The sequence below is a fragment of the Pleurodeles waltl genome, chromosome 4_2 (genome assembly GCF_031143425.1).
Source record: "Pleurodeles waltl isolate 20211129_DDA chromosome 4_2, aPleWal1.hap1.20221129, whole genome shotgun sequence".
NCBI classification, from domain to species: domain Eukaryota; kingdom Metazoa; phylum Chordata; class Amphibia; order Caudata; family Salamandridae; genus Pleurodeles; species Pleurodeles waltl.
In genome coordinates, this window is record NC_090443.1 from 93495850 (window position 1) to 93518665 (window position 22816).

The window sequence follows — 22816 nt, forward strand, 5'->3', positions numbered from 1 at the left end:
CAGGCGCTTCAACATGAACCACCAACACTTGATTTCTTACAGACCTTGCCCCTATTCTGATTGGGCAGGAAAACTGTCCGGTGGCTTTACCGCACCCAGCTTCCATCTGTTGATGCAGAGTTATCCCTGCTCAGAGACTGACGCTAAACTGACACAAGACATACCTCACCCCCGGCCGACCTGGGAAAACTTCCCCCCACTCACCCCCCGAGAGATTCTTCACAGTTCCCCAGATTATGACTCTGGTAAAAGACTTCTTCTACGCGTCGTGGCTCACCCACTACTGATGATTGACACAGAAGTTATTGCCATTGGAATGCCCGGCTCATGTTTTTCTGAGACTTGTCTATCGGAATTATCTATAAAACATAAGACTGACGAGGGGAAGGCCCGACTGGTGGATTTCTTACTAGCTCGACACATGGAGGAGTGCAGCGCCCCCTTCCCTGAGTAAATTACAGCGCGCACTGATGAAGACTCGGTTGCACACACCCAGCAGGTACGACCGACGTCCCTGCAGATCTAGCAGATGGCATAGGTACATGGTTTGGCCGCTGGCTAGGCATAGAAAGAGCCTGTGGCGTAACAAAGGCCCCCGCATTCCCCACGGTGCGCAGGGAGGGGGCGCTCCAGGGGGGGCCCTCAGCATAGTAAACTGTGCACGAGCGGCAGGCCCCTGACTGGGTCCATGGGGGGAGGGGCCACCTCCAGGGACTTTGATGTGAGCCACTAGAAAAAGTGGGCAGCCTGCTATCTCGGTCTACAGAGAAGTTCCTCTATGAGGGCTCCCATTGCAGCCTTAACCCCCCTGCCCCACCTCCTTCCGCTCCTTAGATGCCAACCCTTCTGACAACACTGGTTGATATAAGTGAGGTCAGCCGAGGAGTTCTTTATTTGTTATCTTTCCACAGAGCTGGGACGACGGGTTTGCTTTCACTGTTTACAACACGGACTTCTGATAACATTTTGCTACCATTATGAAGAAACAATGTAAAACTAGATGATTCCGTTATTATGAAAAGGCGTTGCACAAACGTGACGATTGTACCTTGGTACTTGATTGTCATTTGATCACCAATGGGAGCTGTCTATACATCGTCCTATAGGCTATATATGCTGATGCCAATACAAATATTTATTTTAAAAAAGGTGGTTTAGGTCTCTATCTTCCAGAGCCACAGTTTCATCACATGACTAATGTCTCTCACAACAGTTTGTGTCACTCTTTCAACAAGCCGTCTCTGATTTTCACAGGAACAAGGTTTACAATTAAATATTCTAGAACTCAGATCAGACGGACTAGTCCTGAAAACTTTGTTGCCACTAACTTCACACCAGAAAGTACTTTTCAGGACAGACCATATAACTGCTTTCTACTGTATCAAAAAACAAGGTGCAAACACAATTTGTCACAGAAAGTACTGTCAATGATTGTCACATTCCATTTGGAAAATGTTTCCGTATTGTAAAATGCCACAGCAATGCGCTTAGTAGACGCAATTCTGAATGCCACAAATAGGAGCTAGGTGCAAGACAGCTTCAACTGATGTTTCAGTAGTGGGGCACACTGTTTCTGGATCTCCCTACTGCATCAGAGCACTCCAAATTCCTATCCTTTGCCAGCAGGGCAGGAATCTTTGCTTTTTTGTTATGATTACGCTAGTCCAGGGAGAATTCTTGGAAAACTGATGAGCGAGCCTTCATGCACACTTATACTAATTGCAGTACCATAGGCCAGACAGACCTTTGGGATCTCTTGATGAACACTCCAATCTACTTCTCTCTAGGAACAAGGTTGTGTGCTATGTCACATCCAGCATTCCGGCACCTGATTGCTTGGCCGCGTCTGACCTTTAGTTTGGCCTTCTCAACATTATACCAAACTGTAGGATTGTTCTTCGAGCATCTGGGGCAGCTTCTAGTGGAAAGACCTACTTACTGAAACGGAATTATTTCCACATCTGGACCTCTTCTCATAACATTGACTCATTTGAAAAGTGCCCTCATAAAGTATTACCTTACCTTTTGCTGGCTTAGAGTATCTATGATACTGCCTCTGACAGCTATATCCAGATATCTCAGAATTTCAAGCACTCGTGTTTCCTCAACAAGATTAATAAAAGTATTTATAAAAGGACTGTTTTGCGCTAGAAAAGTACCATCAGCTTGGGAGGTAAACACTTTGCTATGAGCTTACGCTTTGCTATGAACTGTTTGAACCTTTACACAAAGCCTCTTTTCAAAAGATGTCGTGGAAACCACGTTCTTCAAGCCAAAACATTAGCAAAGTCCATTAGTGAAATCCAAGTTGTGTCCGTAAACCACCTTACCTTCAGTTTGACAAAGATAAAGAAAAAACTTGCTACGAACCCCACTGCATGCCTAAAGTATCAATGTTGCTCCATCTTAATGAAAACAATCACTTGGCAGCTTCTTTTCATCACCCATTTGCTCATCGATAAAAGGCGTTTTTACTCCTGGGGCCTCAAACATTGTTGAAGTACCCGGAGAGAACAAAAGACTTTAAAAAATCAGACCAGCTTTACATTGCCTATGCAAATTCCAACAAGAGTTGTCCTCTTTCAAAGTATAGCTTGCAATGTCACAGAATGCATTTCTTTCTGCCAGGCCAAGGAAGACAGCTTCTTAGACCCAAAGTAGGAGAATATTCTACAAGAGGCATTGTGGCTTCAGAGACAATCTTGCTGAAGTGCCTCATAAAACTTATGCAAGGTCACAATGTAGAATGTCCCCCATACTTGTTCTAAGCATTACTGCTACATTTGCAGATAAGATCCAAAATGGCAGTTGAACAGGCAGTACTGTGCAACCCGTTTTTCTAAGGTGAACCTCATTCCGCCTAGGTTTGTGTTAATCTACGAAATATCCAATGATTGAGAAGAAAAAGTAACTTGTCTGTAACTAGAGGTCTTCAGCATTGTTATCATTCATAGATTCACACACGCACAACCCCACACACAGACTCCCAGTTCATGTGGCTTTATACATCTCTTTAATGAGCTACCGAAATCTGGCTGCTAGAGCCTCCTGGGGGAGGGGGGGAGGGGGGGGAATCTGTATCTCTCCACCTCATTTGTTGGAGTTTGGGTCACTGAATAAGGAGAAGTTGGTGCATGTCGTCTGTGGCTGTTTCAGTGTTATTTTGTAGTATATTTATACTGCTATCTGGACATTGACTACCGAGGTTACCCCTTCAGATGTTAGGGTAATATTTAAGCATGCAAATCTATTAAAAATGCCAATACTGAAGAACTGTAGCTACAATTAACTACAATTACAGGTGAGTAACTTTTACCTTACTCATATCCAGAAATCGTTTAGAGTGTCAAAACAATTCAGCTTTAAGTTACTATTAAATACTGTAAGCGTCCAACTGAACTGTCAACTACCACACCAGCGCTCTCAGAAACAGTTGATCAGCTGCTCTGATCCTAAAGTATCAGAACAGATTGCCCACGATATGAAGCTGTGATACCTACATGCTCACTTTTCTGTCATTTTTTATCAATATTGGTGTTAAAAAAGGTTTGGGATTTGCAATATGTTAGAGTGATCTTTGTAATCTAAAAAAATAGCTATTTGAATTCAGAAAGAGAATCCGCTATTAAATAGGCATAATATGCAAACACAGATTTAAATAAGTGACTTTTCTCTTTGAAATGATTCTTGGGTTGGCAGAAAAGAGCCGAGCGTATTCGAATGGAGAACGAGAATCGCAAGTCAATAGACTCACAAACTACACAATTACATTATCCCAGTGAAAAATTAAGCCATCATGCAGGGCTTTAAATATGAGCATATATGATCCTCGAGGGTTTTGTGGGTGCCCTGAGGCGAACCTGCCTGCACATGTTGTTGAACAATCACAAACTTTTTCATTAGTGGAGACTAATATAGGGTTTAGGTAGTTTTTCACACAGAAACCCTTTCAGTGACAGGTGTAAATGTGTTCTTTACGACTGGCAATGGGAAGAGAACCCTCACTAAGTGGATGGTGGTGTAGAGAAAAGGTTTGCAGCATTAAGTAAATGTTTTCCCTCTGAAAAAAAAATCAAAAGCATCTCATTTCAATTGCTGAAATGTACACCTTTACATTTATTTTTCTATGTAATAGATATTCATGGAAGTTGTCTTGGGAATTCCTGACAGGTACAGATTAATTTAATTTACTCTGGAATTCTATGTGAATTCTATGAAAGTCTAAATAAAATACTAAAACATTCTGAACCAACAGACAGCAGCTGGGGTTGTCTTTTTGGATGACCTCACTATAGCCCCATTTTGTGAAATGGAGGGTAAGGTCTTCTCCCTGCATGTTAGCAGGGTCGATGGATTGGCCATTTAGAAGTCTATGGGATTTCCAAGCAGCTAGTTGATTCTGCAAAGCCAGTATCTGGGGCTGAAGTACGTCCACATCAGCATGCTAAAGAAGACCACAGAAAGCTTGTGTCCTGTTGCAGTACTAGGATATTACACAGGAAAATCAAGGCCCACAAACATTATATCATCTCTGCCAGTGACCGAGCTAGCAACTGGCAGGGCATGCAATGAACTCCCAAGGGATGGAGCTGTCATTTAGCTCACTGATGTCAAAGTCTGATTGTTGGAGGTCCCGCAGTTCTGATGCAGCCTGTCTTTGTTTTGCCACCCACAGAGTTCTGAGATGGAGCCTGAGGACAGTGGGGGGATTCACTCCCAGAAGCAGAAGATTTCCTTTCTTGAGAACAACCTGGATCAGCTTACAAAGGTTCACAAACAGGTATGTGGCAAACCTCCAGGAATCCTCCACAGTTGGCAGGACTGAAATGCTCCATTTGTCATTTAAAGGTGTCCCCACTGATGCTGGCAGCTGAAAATGGAGTAGTACAATCAAACAAGTAAATCATGTAGAGATAACAGTTCTAGATAAGTATCATAAAAAGTATGGAAAACCTACATAGGCAATTGTGTTTTAAAAAAAAAAAGCCATACCAGGGTTGGTAATACTGCAAAAATTACATTGTAAAGGTACATTCATTTCCTCTTTGTCACGAGATGAATTCTGTGAAAATGTTGCTAAATATTTATTGATATTTCATTTTTTTTATTCATGCCTACATATTTCAGCAGTTACGTAAAACACTGAATTCAAGTGTATTTTCATTGGATTAGGATAACGAGCCCTTGCTTTTGTGTATTTTTAAAGGCCACCGTTGATTAATGTACTTTGTTAAAGTTCTTTGCATTCTGTTAGAGAACTGGCTAGTCAGTTTGTAATATTCATTTGCTATGTTTCACTTATCAGTCATATTATCCCACTATGAGAAAAAAGAGTCATCCCTCCTCATAAAATGTAACAACAGTGACCAGCTTCCTTGTGAAGTAAATCCATCCCTGCTCCTTCAGTGTTGTACTAGAGAATTTTGGCTCATCGGGAGGGTCTCAACAGTATGGCTGTGGGGCATTAGTTCTTCACTGACACTTTCTTACCACGAAATTAGGACTAGCAGATAGTGAAGGCATGGTATCTACGTTATAGAACGGCCAACAAATGAGCCTCAATCACAAAAATGTCTGTCAGTAACATAATAACACAAGAATATTTTGAATGCGAATGGCTTTTGTGAAACATCTAATCAGTATTATCCAAATATGTGCAGAAAAGCGCAACCCAGTCTTTAGTGTTCCCTAACAGGGTACTGCAGGAAAATGAAGTTCCAATCAAATGTCCAAGCTATGCCCTCTGGAAGAGAAAGGTGAGTTTAGGAGTTTAAAACACGATGTTTGTTTAAGTTCATAGGCTTTTCCTCCATTTGTGCTGGTTTAAACGTTGACAAAATTTAGTTTATAGTCAGATGTACAGAGTGTGAGATATATTTCTGATGGATAAGTCTATCTGCAGGTTCCTTACCTGTAGAACAACCTCGAAACTCAGACTGGATTTGGAAAACTTCAAAGCTCTCAAGTCACTGATAGGGGGTGGTGGACTCTGTCAGTGCTGGAAATAATGTCAGGCAGCATCACATAGGCTATGAATCACCCACCCAGGTGCAATAACATGAGTACCATTTTTCTGCATCTTTGACACGGATCCGGAGCTTCACTCTTTGAAAAGTGTTTACTCACAGAAAATTCCATAAAATCAGTGCCATGTTGCCTCCCAAGAAACCAGGGTTCAAACCCTGCAGAGATTGTAAGGGACAGATGTCCATAATGGACCCCCCCATTGAGTTTGCCTTTGGTGCCTAGGTCAGACCATGACTCCAAGACCTGATCTTCATGCCTCAGCACGCACCCAAGGGCCAAAGAGCAGGAGGCCAAGCTCTTCATGGCTAGTGCCAAAAAGACTCTGTGATGCCACATACATTTGAGCCTCTGCTGCATATCTCCATCATCCTCTTCAACTGGCAAGAAAAAGAAGCAGCACAGAAAGTCAAAAAAGCACTCAAAAGGTAAGTCTTCCCATCACTCTCCATCTCCCATGGGATTTTCGTCCATGGAATTGAAGTTAGTCTACTTAACTCCAGCAGATACTCCTCTGCACAGCCCAGCTCCACCACTGGACTTGGCTCCAGAGTGACCTCCGTCCGTCCTGGAGCTGTTGGCACCGGTATCTCTACCGCCCTAGACTCGAGCTTCAGAATAAGTCTTCCCCGAGTTTCTGACCCCAGGCTTGGATCCAGCTCACAATGTATTCTATGTTTGAGAAGGCCTCAGTGCTGGCTGACACCCCTTCAGAACTAGTGGCCCCATTTTGGCTTCTAGTATGTATGCCTTTACACCTTATGAACTTCGGCATTGCTTGATTGGACCCTGTACCCACGCCATACCGTTTCAACCCGGCAGTCAGGTTAATGCCATCTTTGAAACAAATGCCATGGATGGCACCTCCCCCGCTGTTGCAGCCATCTCCAGCACCAGATACTGCAGCGTGGCACCACAGCAACAACACCACTTCTTAGTACAGGTCTCACAGGCAGGACCAAAATCTTTCAGAGGAGGAAGTATACAGGTCTCGTCTTCATGACACTGATCCTATTGAATGTATCCCCTATGCAGACACTGATCAGGATCCTCTGGAGCTCCAAGGGATGTCCGGCACCAGCGGCATAGACACTTCCCCATAGGTAACTATGAACTTACCCATTGGGCCACCAATGTCTGATGTAGTATCTCTACTTAAAGTGATGCAAATGCCACCAAGGACTTAGATCTCCAACTGTTCACCACAGAAACTAAGACTAATGTTCTGAACAAAGTTCTTTTGCCTTCTACTGCAATTTCAGAACCGTTTCTCCTCTTTAAAGAGGCCTTTTTGGAAACCACTTTGGCAGCATGGGAGAAACCCTCTTTTAGTCAAGTGGCTCGTGGAACACCGTTATTGTCCAGCTGCTGGTGACTCAGCATTTCTTTTGGCCCATCCATAACCAGAGAGCCTCATCATTCAAGCCTTCTGTTCTGAGGCACAATCTGGAGGTGTCTTTCCAACAGCTCTCTCTGATAGGAAGTTGAAGCAACTCAAGGCCTGGGATAAAAAGGCCTTCTACGTGGTGAATATTTCCCTGAAATCCCTTAACAAAACTTGCCTTTTAGCCAGATATAACCATGCCTTGTGGGACATGGCCGAGATCAACTTGTCACATGTGTAAGCCAACATGATAGACCATTTTCAGCCTCTCATTGCAAATATTCAGAATGCCTCCCACCATATAATCACATCTAGACTTTACTCTGTGGGTTCGGTGTCGTGGGCCATGGGGACTTGCGTTACAATATGGGGACATGCTTGGCTTTGCACTTCCAAATTCTCATCGGATGCTCAGGCTAACCTTACTGAACTTCCTTTTGATGGGGTGTGACTTTTTGGTCACAAGACTCACTCATCCCTAGAGCAATGTAAGGCCTACAAAGCATCACACGCTTCCTCATGCTTGAGCTTCTAACTCTGACCACCATCCGAGGGGGGTGCTGTTTCATCTGTTTTGACACTCTTGCGGCTTCACTAGGATTTTTCCTTTCATTCTCGACAACAGCAGCCTAATCCCCTTGTCAGGCAATCTAGAGGAAGAAGCTGAGGAAAATGCCATTGATCTACCTTGCAAGCCTCCTCTGTTTCCTCCTCCTCCTTCTCCCCAGACCGCCAGGAAAGACGGTCTAGTGTGCTTCCCTGACCCTACACTGAGCCTGCGGGAGGGCAGGTATCTCATTTTCTTCCAGCATGAAAGACCATTACTTCGGACCATTGGGTCCTTCAAATCATGAATACCTTCAATCATCCCCACCTTCAGACCATTTATCCATTCTTCAGCAGGAGATGGCAGCTTTTCTTCTCAAGAAAGTGGTGGAGTTAGTCCCAGAGCACGAAAGGGGCCAAGGATGTTATGCACATTAGTTGCTGGTGCCCAAGAAGGTAGGCGGGCTGCATCCCATCCTGGACCTCAGGGACCTGAACTTCTTCCTTCAAAAGGAAACATTAAAGATGCTGACCCTAGCTCAAGTTCTACAGGTGTTTCAGCTTAGAGACTGGATGGTGTCACTCGACTTAAAGGATGCATACTTCCAGATTCTTATTCTGCGGTTGCACCAGAAGTACTTGCGATTTGTGGCTCTACACACAACCAGTTTGCAATACTACCTTTTGGCTTAACATTGTTACCTCTTTTTTGGCTTAGCATTGTTACCTCGAGTCTTCACGAAGGTGATGGCAGTGCAAGAAGATAATAGCCATTTCAGAAGGCCAGGCACCCCCACTTTCCCATACCTATATGACTAGCTCATCAAAGCTAGTTCATCGGTGATGGTGTTGCGCCATCTGCAGTCAGCAGCATCTCTGCTGTTCGACCTGTGCTTTTTGATCAAGTGAGCCCAAATCTTACCTATGGTCCTCCCAATGACTCCAGTTCAAAGGGTCGATACTGGACACCAAATAATCTCCTTGCCTTTTCTCCATTGCAGAGGATCAGAAACATCCAGAAAATTGTTCCACCAGTTCTGAGAGTCCTGAGATTCCTAGGTCTGCTGGCTTCCTGCATTCTCCTAGTAACGCACGCATATTGGCACATAAAGGCCCTGCAGTGGTGCCTCCTCAGGCTGTGGCTCCAGTATGGCGGGAACCTTTTGGGTTCCATCATAATCTCCTGCAGTGCTGCGGTTAAAGTGGTTTGGTGGGGGAAGACGGCAAACTTTACTTGTTGGATGGCCTTCACTCCACCTCCAACCATGACTATGGTAGTGACAAATGCCTTCACCCTATGGTGGGGTGCTCATTTGGAGGATCTTGAGATCAAAGGCCTCTGATCTACAAAAGAGCAGGTTCTTCACATCAACCTGCTAGAATTGCAAGTGATTCAGCTGGCACTCAAGGCCTCCCCTCCATTGTAGGTAGGTCCATACAGATCTTGACAGACAACACAACTGCAATGTGGTACGTCAACAAGCAAGGGGGGTAGTGTCTCACCTCCATTCCCTGAAAGCATTGAGGCTGTGGTCTTTGGCACATCCCCATGGAATCTGGCACCCCTCTAACCACCTTGCAGGGCTCTGAGTGTCTGCGCCAACAGCCTGAGCTGGCGTCACCTCCCTGATCATGAGTGGAATCACCTGCCAGAGGGAGTCCAGGATATCTTTGCCCAGTTGAGCACTTCTGAGGTGAACTTATTCATCTCCTTGCAAAATGCTCAATGACACCAGTTCTGCATCCTCCAGTACCCGCTCCAGGGAGCCTTAGGGGACACTTTTCTGTTGAGGTGGAACTTTCAGCTTCATTACACAGTTCCCCCCATATCCTTGATTCCTGGAGCTCTCATGAAGATTTACCAAGACTGGCCCATACCATCTTTCTCTTTCAGGATTGGCCAAGAAGGATGTGGTATGCAGATATTCTGTGCTTTTCCACATGTCCCTGCTTCGTCTCCTGTTCAGGACAGACCTTCTCTCCAGGTCGGAGGGCATGATTCTGCACCCCAGTCTCTGAAACCTCCACCTTCATGCTTGGACATTGAGCAGAAACAACTGAGCTCCTTTCAGCTTTCACCGGAGGTGGTCAAAGTAATCTTGTAATTATGTCGCTCAACCACTAAGTTTGTTTACTGCAACATATGGTACAACTTTGTTGTGTGGTGTGCAGACAAATATGTGGAACATTGGCTAACCAAGTTGTCACTGAAATTTGCTCTGTCCCTTGCTCAGAGGGTTTGCCCTACTGGCATTGTGAAAAAGTATTTGACTGCCTTGTCTGCAATCCTCTGTCTGCCTGACCAGTCATCCCTTTTGAAATTCCCCTCTTGTTATGCACTTCCTCAAAGGTTTGGTGAAAATGTTACCTCCAACTCCCTTTGTGGTTCCTTAGAGGGATTTGAATCTAGTTCTCACCTTTTTGATGCGGACTCCATTCGAGCCTCTTCGCAGTTGTACACTATGGATGGTAACCCTCAAAACTGCGTTTTTAGTTGCAATCACTTCTGCTAGAAGTATTAGTGAGATGCAAACTCTTAACTGTCACCCTCCCTTCACTTATTTCTTTCCAGAAAAGTTGATGCTGCGGACCAGGGCTGCTTTCCTTCGTAAGGTGGTTATCCCCTTCCATCTCAGTCAATCCATCACTATTCCAACCTTCTGCCTCCCCCCACCAATTCTACGAAAGAGGAGGAATGGTTGCATCGGTTGGATTATTAGTGGTTGGTTGATTGCTACCTGGACCAACCTAAGGATTTCCGATCAGGCGACCAGCTCTTTGTCAATTTCTATGGTGGCAAAAAAGGTTAGAAAGGTAAGACTGTACAAAAGAGGATTTTCCTATGTTGGATCATCCTCTGCATCAAGATCTGCTAGAGCTTTTCCAAGAAAGAGCCTTCTGAAGGGCTCAGAGCTCATTCCACCAGGGCTATGTTGTCCACTTCTGCACTTGCTAGAGGGGGCCCTACTACAGAAATCTATAAGATGGCAACGTGGGCTTCCTTGCACACCTTCACAGAGCACTAGTGCCTGGATTCAGAGCTGCACAGAGACCAACTCTTTTCCATGCCCATTCCTCAAGATTTCCTCATCTAACTATCCTTCAACCCTCTTCCTGAGCAGGGTATTGCTGTTCTCTGTGTGAAGAATCTTCAGCTAGAAGTGTCCATCAGAAGAAAAAGTTACTTAACTGCAGTAACGATCTGTTTGATGGCATGTGTAGCTGCAGATACACATGCTTTGCACATCCCGCCATCTAGTGTTGGGCTCGGAGTGTTACAAGTTGTTTTTCTTCGAAGAAGTCTTTCGAGTCACGAGATCGAGGGACTCCTCCCCTTTCGGCTCCATTGCGCATGGGCGTCGACTCCATCTTAGATTGTTTTTTTTCCGCCATCGGGTTCGGACGTGTTCTTTTTCGCTCCGTGTTTCGGTTCGGAAAGTTAGTTAGAATCTCGGAAAATTCGACTGTATTGTTTGCGTTCGGTATCGGGTTAGTTACTACAGATCGACACCGACTTTTGAAGAGCTCCGGTGGCCCTTTGGGGTTATATCGATCCCCCGTCGGGGTCTGGTCGGCCCGGCCACGTGTCTCTTCAAGGCTGATGGAACGGACCCCATTCCGATTCTGCCCAAAATGTCACAACAAGTATCCGTATACAGATCAGCACCTGGTCTGTAACTTGTGTTTGTCTCCAGAACACAAAGAAGATACTTGTGAAGCCTGTTGAGCGTTTCGGTCGAGGAAAACATTAAGAGACCGAAGAGCGAGAAGGCTGCAAATGGCGTCGGCGCCGACAGGACAAAGGCATTTGGAGGAGGAAGAAGAAACCTTCTCCATCCAGGAGTCGGACTCGGACGAGTTCGATCCCAAAGAAACGCCTAAAACCGTGAGTAAGACATCCAAACATAAAACTCACGAGAAGACCACAAAAGCCCAGGGGACGCCACCGCCAACAGGCCATGGCTTAACCCGTAAAATAGGTGACCGATCATCGGCACCGAAAAAGGGCATGCTTGTGTCGAAGTCATCCGACTCCGGTCGAGATACCGGCACACAGCAATCTCGAGCCCGAGACAGCGGCTCCGAGCAAATTTGGCACCGAGACAGCGGCACCGAAATGGGTTGGCACCGAGAGACCACGACGGCGAAAATAAAGAAAGTGTTGTCGGAGCCGAAAAAGGCTACCGAAAAGGTTTCCATTCCGAAACATCCAGCCTCGGAACCGAAATCAGGTTCCTACACAGAGGAACAGGGGTTGTCCTCCCAAATGCAAGGACATAAGTTCGGACAAGAACTAGAATCAATGGAGCCAGACTACACTCAAAGGAGGCTCCACATTCAAAAGGACACAGGGAAGATAAGCACTCTTCCCCCAATTAAAATGAAAAGAAGACTTGCCTTTCAAGAAAAGGACAAGCAGCCACAAGCAAAGGTGGCAAGACAAACAACTCTGCCACCATCTCCACCACCATCAATGCACACATCACCAGTAGCTACTCCACCACTGATGCAATCCCCAACGCATACTGCAATGAGTCAGGACGATCCCGACGCATGGGACCTTTATGATGCGCCAGTATCGGATAACAGCCCAGACTGTTACCCAGCGAGACCGTCCCACCCTGAGGACAGTACATCCTACACGCAGGTGGTCTCAAGGGCAGCAGTTTTTCATAATGTCACCTTGCATGCAGAACCGATTGAGGATGACTTTTTATTTAATACACTATCCTCCACTCATAGCTAATACCAGAGCTTACCTATGCCACCTGGAATGCTGAAACACTCTAAACAGGTGTTTCAGGAGCCTGTGAAGGGCAGGGCCATAACTCCAAGGGTGGAGAAAAAGTGCAAGCCACGCCTACAGACCCTGTGTATATCACGCAGCAATTAACACCAGACTCTGTGGTAGTAGGGGCAGCTCGCAAGAGAGCAAACTCTCACACCTCGGGAGACGCACCACCTCCAGACAAGGAGAGTCGCAAATTTGACGCTGCAGGGAAAAGGGTTGCAGCACAAGCATCAAACCAATGGCGCATTGCCAACTCACAAGCACTTCTGGCAAGATATGATAGGGCTCATTGGGACGAAATGCAGCATTTCATAGAACACTTACCCAAAGAGTTCCAGAAAAGGGCACAACAAGTGGTAGAGCAAGGACAAAGTATCTCAAATAATCAGATACGGTCAGCAATGGATGCAGCAGATACAGCTGCAAGAACAGTAAATACTGCTGTAACAATAAGGAGACACGCATGGTTGCGTATGTCAGGATTCAAACCAGAAATACAACAAGCAGTGCTGAATATGCCTTTTAATGGACAGCAGTTGTTTGGGCCGGAGGTGGATACTACTATAGAAAAACTTTAAAAAGACACTGATACGGCCAAAGCCATGGGCGCACTCTACTCCCCACAGAGCAGAGGCACATTTCGCACAACACAGTTTAGAGGGGGGTTTCGAGGACAAGCTACAGAACCCACAACCTCACAAACAAGGCCCACTTATCAAAGTCAATATCAGCGGGGAAGTTTTCGGGGGCAATATAGAGGGGGCAATTCCAAAAGAATAGAGGGAAGTTCCAAAGCCCCAAAACTCCTCAAAACAAGCAGTGACTTCCAAGTCACAAATCCCCAACACATAACACCTGTGGGGGGGAGACTAAGCAATTTTTACAAACATTGGGAGGAGATAACAACAGACACTTGGGTACTTGCAATTATCCAGCATGGTTATTGCATAGAATTTCTCACATTCCCTCCAAACATTCCACCGAAAACACACAGTATGTCAAAAAAACACATGGATCTTCTAGGACTAGAGGTCCAGGCATTGCTACAAAAAGGAGCAATAGAATTAGTACCAATTCAACAGAAAGGAACAGGAGTTTACTCTCTGTACTTTCTCATACCCAAAAAGGACAAAACACTGAGACCTATATTAGATCTCAGAACATTAAATACCTACATCAAATCAGACCACTTTCACACGGTGACATTACAAGACGTAATCCCACTGCTGAAACAACAAGACTACATGACAACACTAGACCTAAAGGATGCATATTTCCATATACCGATACATCCTTCACACAGAAAGTACTTAAGGTTTGTATTCCAAGGAGTACATTACCAATTCAAGGTGTTGCCATTCGGAATAACAACTGCGCCAATAGTTTATACAAAATGTCTGGCAGTAGTAGCTGCGCATATCAGAAGGCAGCAAATACATGTGTTCCTGTACCTAGACGATTGGTTAATCAAAACCAACGCACTAGAACGGTGTTTACAACACACAAAGTACGTCATAGAAACCCTACACAAACTAGGTTTCTCAATCAACTGCACAAAGTCACACCTTCAGCCGTGTCAGACACAGCAATACTTAGGGGCAACAATCGACACAGCAAAAGCGATTGCCACTCCAAGTCCACAACGAGTACAAGCATTTCACAATGTAATACAGGTCATGTATCCAAACAAAATAATACAAGTCAAAATAGTAATGAAACTCCTAGGCATGATGTCCTCATGCATAGCCATTGTCCCAAACGCAAGATTGCACATGCGGCCCTTACAACAGTGCCTAGCATCACAATGGTCACAGGCACAGGGTCAACTTCTAGATCTAGTGTTGATAGACCGCCAAACATACACCTCGCTTCAATGGTGGAACAATATAAATTTAAACCAAGGGCGGCCTTTTCAAGACCCGTGCCTCAATACGAAATAACTACAGATGCCTCCATGATAGGGTGGGGAGCACACCTCAATCAATACAGCATTCAGGGACAATGGGACTCTCGGCAAAAACAGTTTCACATAAATCACTTAGAACTATTGGCAGTATTTCTAGCGTTAAAGCATTTCAACCAATAATAAGCCACAAACACATTCTTGTCAAAACAGACAACATGACAACAATGTATTACCTAAACAAACAGGGAGGAACACACTCAACACAAAATATGGCATTGGGCGATACACAACCACATTCGCCTAATAGCACAGTTCATTCCAGGGATTCAGAATCAATTAGCAGACAATCTCTCTCGGGATCACCAACAAAATCACGAATGGGAGATTCACCCCCAAGTACTACACATTTACTTCCACAATTGGGGAACACCACAAATAGACCTGTTTGCAACAAAAGAAAACACAAAATGCCGAAACTTCTCATCCAGGTACCCACAAGATCAGTCTCTGGGCAATGCGTTATGGATGAGTTGGTCAGGCAGGGATATTTGCATATGCTTTTCCCCCTCTCCCACTCCTTCCATATCTAGTAAACAAGTTGAGTCAAAACAAACTCAAACTCATACTCAGAGCACCAACTTGGGCAAGACAACCTTGGTACACAACACTACTAGACCTCTCAGTAGTGCCTCATATCAAACTACCAAACAGACCAGATCTGTTAACTCAACACAATCAACAGATCAGACACCCCAATCCAGCATCGCTGAAGCTAGCAATTTGGCTCCTGAAGTCTTAGAGTTCGGACACTTAGACCTTACACATGAATGTATGGAAGTCATAAAACAAGCTAGAAAACTAGACATTGCTATGCAAATAAGTGGAAAAGGTTTGTTTATTGCCATAATAATCAAATTCAACCTTTACACGCATCTGCTAAAGACATCGTAAGCTACTTGCTACATTTGCAAAAGTCAAAACTAGCCTTTTCATCCATTAAGATACATTTTACCGCAATTTCAGCTTACCTGCAAATTACTCACTCAACTTCACTGTTTAGGATACCAGTCATAAAAGCCTTTATGGAAGGCCTAAAAAGAATTATACCACCAAGAACACCACCAGTTCCTTCATGCAACCTAAACATTGTCTTAACACGACTCATGGGGCCACCTTTTGAGCCCATGCACTCATGTGAAATGCAATATTTAACATGGAAAGTTGCATTTCTAATTGCCATCACATCTCTAAGAAGAGTCAGTGAAATCCAAGCATTTACCATACAAGAACCATTTATTCAAATACACAAGCATAAAGTAGTTCTACGGACAAATCCAAAAATTTTACCAAAAGTCATATCACCGTTCCACTTGAATCAAACAGTAGAACTACCAGTGTTCTTCCCACAGCCAGATTCTGTAGCTGAGAGAGCACTACATACATTAGACATCAAAAGAGCATTAATGTACTACATTGACAGAACAAAACAAATTCGGAAAACAAAACAATTATTTGTTGCTTTCCAAAAACCTCATACAGGAAATCCAATTTCCAAACAAGGCATTGCTAGATGGATAGTTAAATGCATTCAAACCTGTTATCTCAAAGCAAAAAGAGAACTGCCTATTACACCAAGGGCACACTCAACTAGAAAGAAAGGTGCTACCATGGCCTTTCTAGGAAACATTCCAATGACTGAAATATGTAAGGCAGCCACATGGTCTACGCCTCATACGTTTACCAAGCACTACTGCGTGGATGTGTTAACAGCACAACAAGCCACAGTAGGACAAGCAGTACTACGAACTTTGTTTCAAACAACTTCAACTCCTACAGGCTGAACCACCGCTTTTAGGGAGATAACTGCTTACTAGTCTATGCAAAGCATGTGTATCTGCAGCTACACATAACATCGAACGGAAAATGTCACTTACCCAGTGTACATCTGTTCGTGGCATGAGACGCTGCAGATTCACGTGCGCCCACCCGCCTCCCCGGGAGCCTGTAGCCGTTTCGAAGTTGATCTTGAACATTTGTAAATTTGTAAATATATCACTTTAAACTACATTATGTACATACATGTTTACTCCATTGCATGGGCACTATTACTATAATACACAACTCCTACCTCACCCTCTGTGGGGAAAACAATCTAAGATGGAGTCGACGCCCATGCGCAATGGAGCCGAAAGGGGAGGAGTCCCTCGATCTCGTGACTCGAAAGACTTCTTCAGAGAAAAACAACTTGTAACACTCCGAGCCCAACACTAGATGGCAGGATGTGCAAAGCATGTGAATCTGCAGCGTCTCATGCCACGAACAGATGTACACTGGGTAAGTGACATTTTCCATATATATATATATATATATATATATATATATATATATGTCAATCTGCCCTCTCTCCTGGAAGGTTTTTAAAAACACTGAGGGAACCAGATGATTTTGTGCCGGGATGAGCACTTTATAGCCAGGTCTTGAACCCCCTACTGGCGACTTGAAAGCTTTGGATTTTTCCAGATCCAGTTTATTGCCTGGGGTTGTTCTAAGGGTGAGTAATCTGCATGTACATAGAGTATCTACCAGAAAGATCGTTACCTCAGGTAAGGAACTTTTTCTTCGTTGTCATTGCTGAGAAGCCAGGAGTCCCGAGAGGCGAAGCCTCATCTGAGCAATGATGTTCCACCCTCAACAATGGTAATACATTGCATGCTACTTTCAGTAGGTGTTCATTACTTGTCCAGGTTTACAAGTTGTTAATACAAGTATTTAACCAAACCCAGAGCAAAATGCTTAAAACAGGGCAATAAGGTAATAGCTCATTGAATGGGCCTCTTGAGCATAGGCACGGTTATTTTCCTCTGTAAAGTGATTGAAACACAGAATCTACAAAGGAGTAGTTAGTGATTTCTTAACTTAGACCATACTCTGGTCATAACATGGACTTCAGTGAAGAATCTTATGAATGGTGGATATTCCAGCCATGTACCTTTTCATTCTTGTATATCCTCCAAGGGACCTCCAGTCCATGGAGGATGGAGTGTCATGCAAGCACCACTAAAATGTGAGCTTGAGGGTCTGATTTCTGAACAACTATCCTTTGCAACATAAGCTTCTCCTCCGAGAACTTAAACATTTTGTTGACTGAGTTGAATACCTCCACTAGAGCACTGAAAGTATCTGAAATTCGGCTTTTGGAACTCTCTAAATAACATCAACCTTTTCACTTTCTCAACAGATGATATCTTGTCCTTATCCATATGGCTTCTCATTTAGGCATCATGTTGACACTTGAAGGACCTACTATTTGGCCAAACGCATATACAGGAACAGACCAAAAGAAACAAATATTATGTGACGGTCTAATTGCCTTGTTTCCATCTCTGAGTTAATTTAGTTTATCTCTTGTCTTGCCTACACTATCCATGACCACTGTGTCATGAAGCGAGTGTCTCCTTACCTCTGAAACATACAATGAAGTCCATCTTGCCACAGTGGTGTTGAACAATCATCCACCGTTGTTCCCAATATGTTATCTGAATACTGTCTAACGAAAAATGTGTGTTTACACCTTTTCTGCCCTTGCTATATGGGAGTGGAATGGCCATGGATTGACAGTATGAGAGTACTTACTGGTGGAGTCATTCTAAAGGTAAATTGATAAAATTGCATCTGAGGCATCCAGATGTTTTGAAATTAACTTAAGAGCAAATAAGAATGCAGGCTCCAGTGTGATTAAATGCTGATTATCACATGCCTCTTCTAGGTCACTAAACCAAAAAGATATCAGCTACACCATGAGCGCATGTATTGAATTAGAAGATATGTCAGCAAATTTGTTACAGCCTTCTGATCTCACAGTGCAAAACCTCAACCTACAATGGTCCTCATTGCGAGTAGGCTGGTAAATTCCTCTATATGCTGTCCTAATTATGAGTTTTGTGATAAATATTGGCCCAGTGTTTATCGGAACATGCGGATTTTAAGGCACAAAGCACAAAAATCCACGTTATCCGCCAAAAAATTGTGAGATGTCATAATTACTGCCCCCGATAAACACCGAACACCTCAGTGTCACTTTTTACTGGATGCGATAATTATCATAATGGGGGCCTAAATCTTACACACACCCGATGAAGGCACTTCCCTTACCCTCCTGACGTCAGTTCGCCACAAACCTATTCAGACTCAGTTCTATAATGAATCTCACAACCTTTGGGAAGTCTTCCCCAGACTACCCGAACTGCTCCAAGGCGTAAATAAAGACCGGCAGAGAGAAATGGGAATTACAAATTAATAACAATAATGGTTATAATTCTGGCTCCCAGGTATCTTTTGAAAACAGGCCCAGCATATGTCTGCATGAAGTGTTTCAAATGGATGAACTTACATACAGAAGTAAAAGAAACATTAGCACACTTCGATAATTCACTGATAGAGCACGGTGCATCACGGTTCAGTACTGTGATGGAAGAAACAGATATCTCATGTGTCAGACTGCCTACCAGTGCTGCATTAGTAGGCCCTTCGTTTCTTCCTGGTATTGCCATGGCTGTGCCTTAATTCCTCCAAGCTTTCTGAGTTGTAGATGTGATTTTTGAAATTCTGTTTCATTTCCACATATAACTTTTGTATATATTTATTCCCACGGTTAACAACTAGTTTTGACAAATGCTTGCTGCCAAGACAAGGTTGAGTCTTTCTAGAAACACATTAAAACTAATTAGTTGGAGCAGGATCTTTAAAAACCATGCAGAGCACGAAGACAATTTCTACAAATTGTGGACTTTATTGCACAAAACCTGAGTATTGACTTCAATGTAATCATAATTGTTCAAAGCGTAACCTTTTAATTGTACCTTGCTCCAGCAGTTCTTCTTCCCAAAAGTGTGCTGGGATAAAAATGACTTCAATTTGTTTTTGCATTATTTTATGATATCAAAAAGTCATACCCTTCCCCGTGCTCTCCCCTTCCTAGTTCATGTCTTTCTTTCTTTTATGCTCTCTCCCTCTGTTTGTCCGTCATCGCTCTCTCTTTGTCACATGCTGCCCAGGTGATGCAGTGGCACTACAAGGTAGAAATCCCTTGTTTTGCTTCTCAGCTCATTGAGCATTGGCTTGCAAAGGTCTGTTCTGTTTGGTTTGCGTGTTATCACTCACACCCCACCTCGGAATTTTTAAGCTATCACTACTGCGGCGTAGTAAGCACTTATCGGCTCTGTTTCCGCCTTTTTGCTACTTTGGGGGACAACACCAACCGACCAACTAGCTGCTGCCATCTTAGAAAAGAAGTCTTCATGGGGCATCAGGCCCCGTTGGGAATGCCCTGCTGGAGTCAGTTTCCCACTGAAACGTTTGCCCAGCACCACTCAGGCTGTTATGAGGACCACGAGGCTGAGGCGATGTTAGACAATCAGCCATCGGGATGAAGAACCAAACTATTCCAAATGAATACTATTTCAAAGGGATTGTCTGTGTTAGGTAGTTAAGGCTTTGAGTGCGGTGGAGTCTTTTGGTTGTAAATCTGACTTTTAAATGCTTAAATGTGAATATGAATGAACTTTTACAGCCCAACATCGGCCACTAAAGGGACGTTGGCGCTCTTTATTTGAGGAGGTAGATTAGAAGGAAGAAGGATTGAGAGGAAAGGATGCTTTTCCAGTTGTGATTTCAAATTCTGGTATATGGAGAATAATTCTGTGGTCTGTGCCGTATAATTTGTGCATGAGCGCCCATCTTTGGTCTCATAATGCGCTCTGTGGATGTGGATAAGGTTTTAGTCGGTGGAAGAGGGATTGTTTTTGCACTTATAAAGAAATCAAAAAGTTATTATCGTGTGTCAGACTGCTGTATTTTGTCTACCAATATCATACAGAATGTCTTTTGAAAACGAGCTCCAATCGACTTTCTTAAAACCAAGCATTTGTATGCCGAACATTTCCAGCGTGTAATTTATTCGTGCAGTACGTTCCTAGAACGCTCAGCAACGTTGGTAGACCAGACATGACAGAATTTGGGGTAACCAACAGTGCTGTCAATGAAATAACGCACAGTCATTAAATTGCCCAGGGCTGCTGGTCTGTACAAATTACTTAGCAGTAATAGTGATCTGCTGGCAGACTGACTCCTGCTCTTAGCAGACAACTGACAGACTGAGGCCCTTGCTCATCCAGGAGTGTCCGCTGTCCTGCCTGCTAAGAACCCTAGAGTTCTTCATCAAGGATATTTTATTTTGATCCATAAAAGTGTGTCTATTTTCCTACAATCGGCAATGAGTGCAGACTGTGGGAAAACCCATACCCTGCAACCTCCTCTGTTGAATTGCTATAATGATTCGTTTTTCGTGTTTTGTGCAAAGAACCATTTCAATTACTATTACACAGCACGTGTAGAACAGAAAATATGAATTAAGAGATTTTTGTTGCAAAATTTTGTAACTGCTATTTACATTTTACTTTTTGGCTCATTTTGTTGATATATCTCTTGGTATTGATTTTTTTTTATTGTGGTTACTGTCAATGTTTTGTAATGTTACGGTTTTAACTTGGTATAGCAGCAGAAAGTGCTTGCAGGTCTGATTACTTAACAGACATCCAATTTTATTTAAAAAATTACACTTTTGAAAATAAGTGTAAGACAATCACTTAGTCCAATTTCTTGTGTGGGGAGAGTTGCCAACATAAATCCGATATAGTGAAGGGTTCATCGCCAGACTAATACAACTACTTAGTTCGTACATCAGCATAAGGCACTGTAGATTACAACTTCTCTTGCATTGATTTATTCATGTTTTTCATAACGTGCTAATTGCCCAAAGACAGAGGCTTTGCACACAGCCTCCCGGGTATCATTAATAGTAACAATCCCTTCTTAGTCTTCTTCTGGGAACGCTTCACACTGTTCCCAGTCATCTCTCTGCTGAGTCAGGTCAAAAAGGGAAGTTTTCTGTTACTATTTTAAACCCTAACACGCCTGTGTGCGAAATGAAATTCGTATTAAGAGTAGACTCTTTCCTCTAAAATGGAAATGATTCCTTTAGAGCCTTCGACAACGTTTTTGGGAACCGGCTGATGCTTCACATCCAACAATGTGAGGAGTTAAAACCACTGACCATTCAGTTTCTGAAATAAACTTGCTGAGGCTTCCAACATCCCCAAAAGCAATATATTCTGTGCAGAACTGCAATAAAGGCGACAAATGTTAAAAACACCATCCCCGCCTTTCTCTCAGTAAAAATAGCACAAGAAGACATCGTAGTTGTCAGTTTTACTAAAAGTAGGCTGATGATTTGTTAGTAGGTCAAAATGCACTTTACAAATCTTGACATTCTCCAGTATCTTCAAAGAACTTGCATAAATTCTCATGCCACCCTCGTTGAAATGGGTACATTTACTATTCTAATTGTGATTTTTGCATTTTCGTGGCATGTACTTTATTGAAGGAGTACCCCAAGTAAACTGGAGAGAAATAAGTAAAGTATTAAAGTATGTTGAGATTTGATTTGAGGAGAGAACTATGCACCAAGATTACAAATGGATACAGATGAGTTTATACATTTTTACCAAACTTTTGAAATTTGATTCATGCTAATTTTTTGATTTAACTTAATTAGATACTCAACAACAGGATGACCAAACACTCGCCTAGCAATGCTAGCTTTTATGATTCCTTAGTTTGTGCTCCCCTCCTCCATCTTGCACTGGTGATTAAAGGTATAGCGATGTTGTGCGTGGCATTTTGCGTGGATCTTGACCGTGCTCAGAGAGTAGCAGCATGTGCATGATTGGTGGAGCAGACCACCCGAACCAGTCACTGCGATCGCCTTCTCTTTCGAAGAGCATGCAAGGGCATGTCAGACTAGAACACTACAATGCACCATGCTCACTCTAACTTTCAGCTCGGAGAAAGGAGCTGTAATGCAGCTGCCCAATGTTGCTGTGATTACTGCTCGGACTTCAGCTTGGATGAGTGTACTTAAGCCAGTGTTGCAATGCAATGCAAAGTTGCAAACCAGGGGCATATCAGATAATATTTGGGGCCAAAGGAAAGTTTTGAAATCCCAATCCAACTGTGGTAAATATAAACAGTTTTGCTCCTCTTATACTAATTTTATTTAAACTTAAATATATTTAAATTGTTGAAATAACTACCATTGTTACTTAAA

At 43.4% G+C, this 22816-nt stretch overlaps 1 protein-coding gene across 1 annotated transcript in view; it reads left to right on the forward strand.

The window, feature by feature from the left end:
* The window catches only part of KIF5A (kinesin family member 5A), a 602234-nt gene that overhangs the window by 490459 nt on the left and 88959 nt on the right, over positions 1-22816 (forward strand). Inside the window, exon 23 of the mRNA XM_069230811.1 lies at positions 4676-4780. Within this exon, the coding sequence (XP_069086912.1) occupies positions 4676-4780 (105 nt within the window). The remainder of the gene's footprint in view (positions 1-4675; positions 4781-22816) is intronic.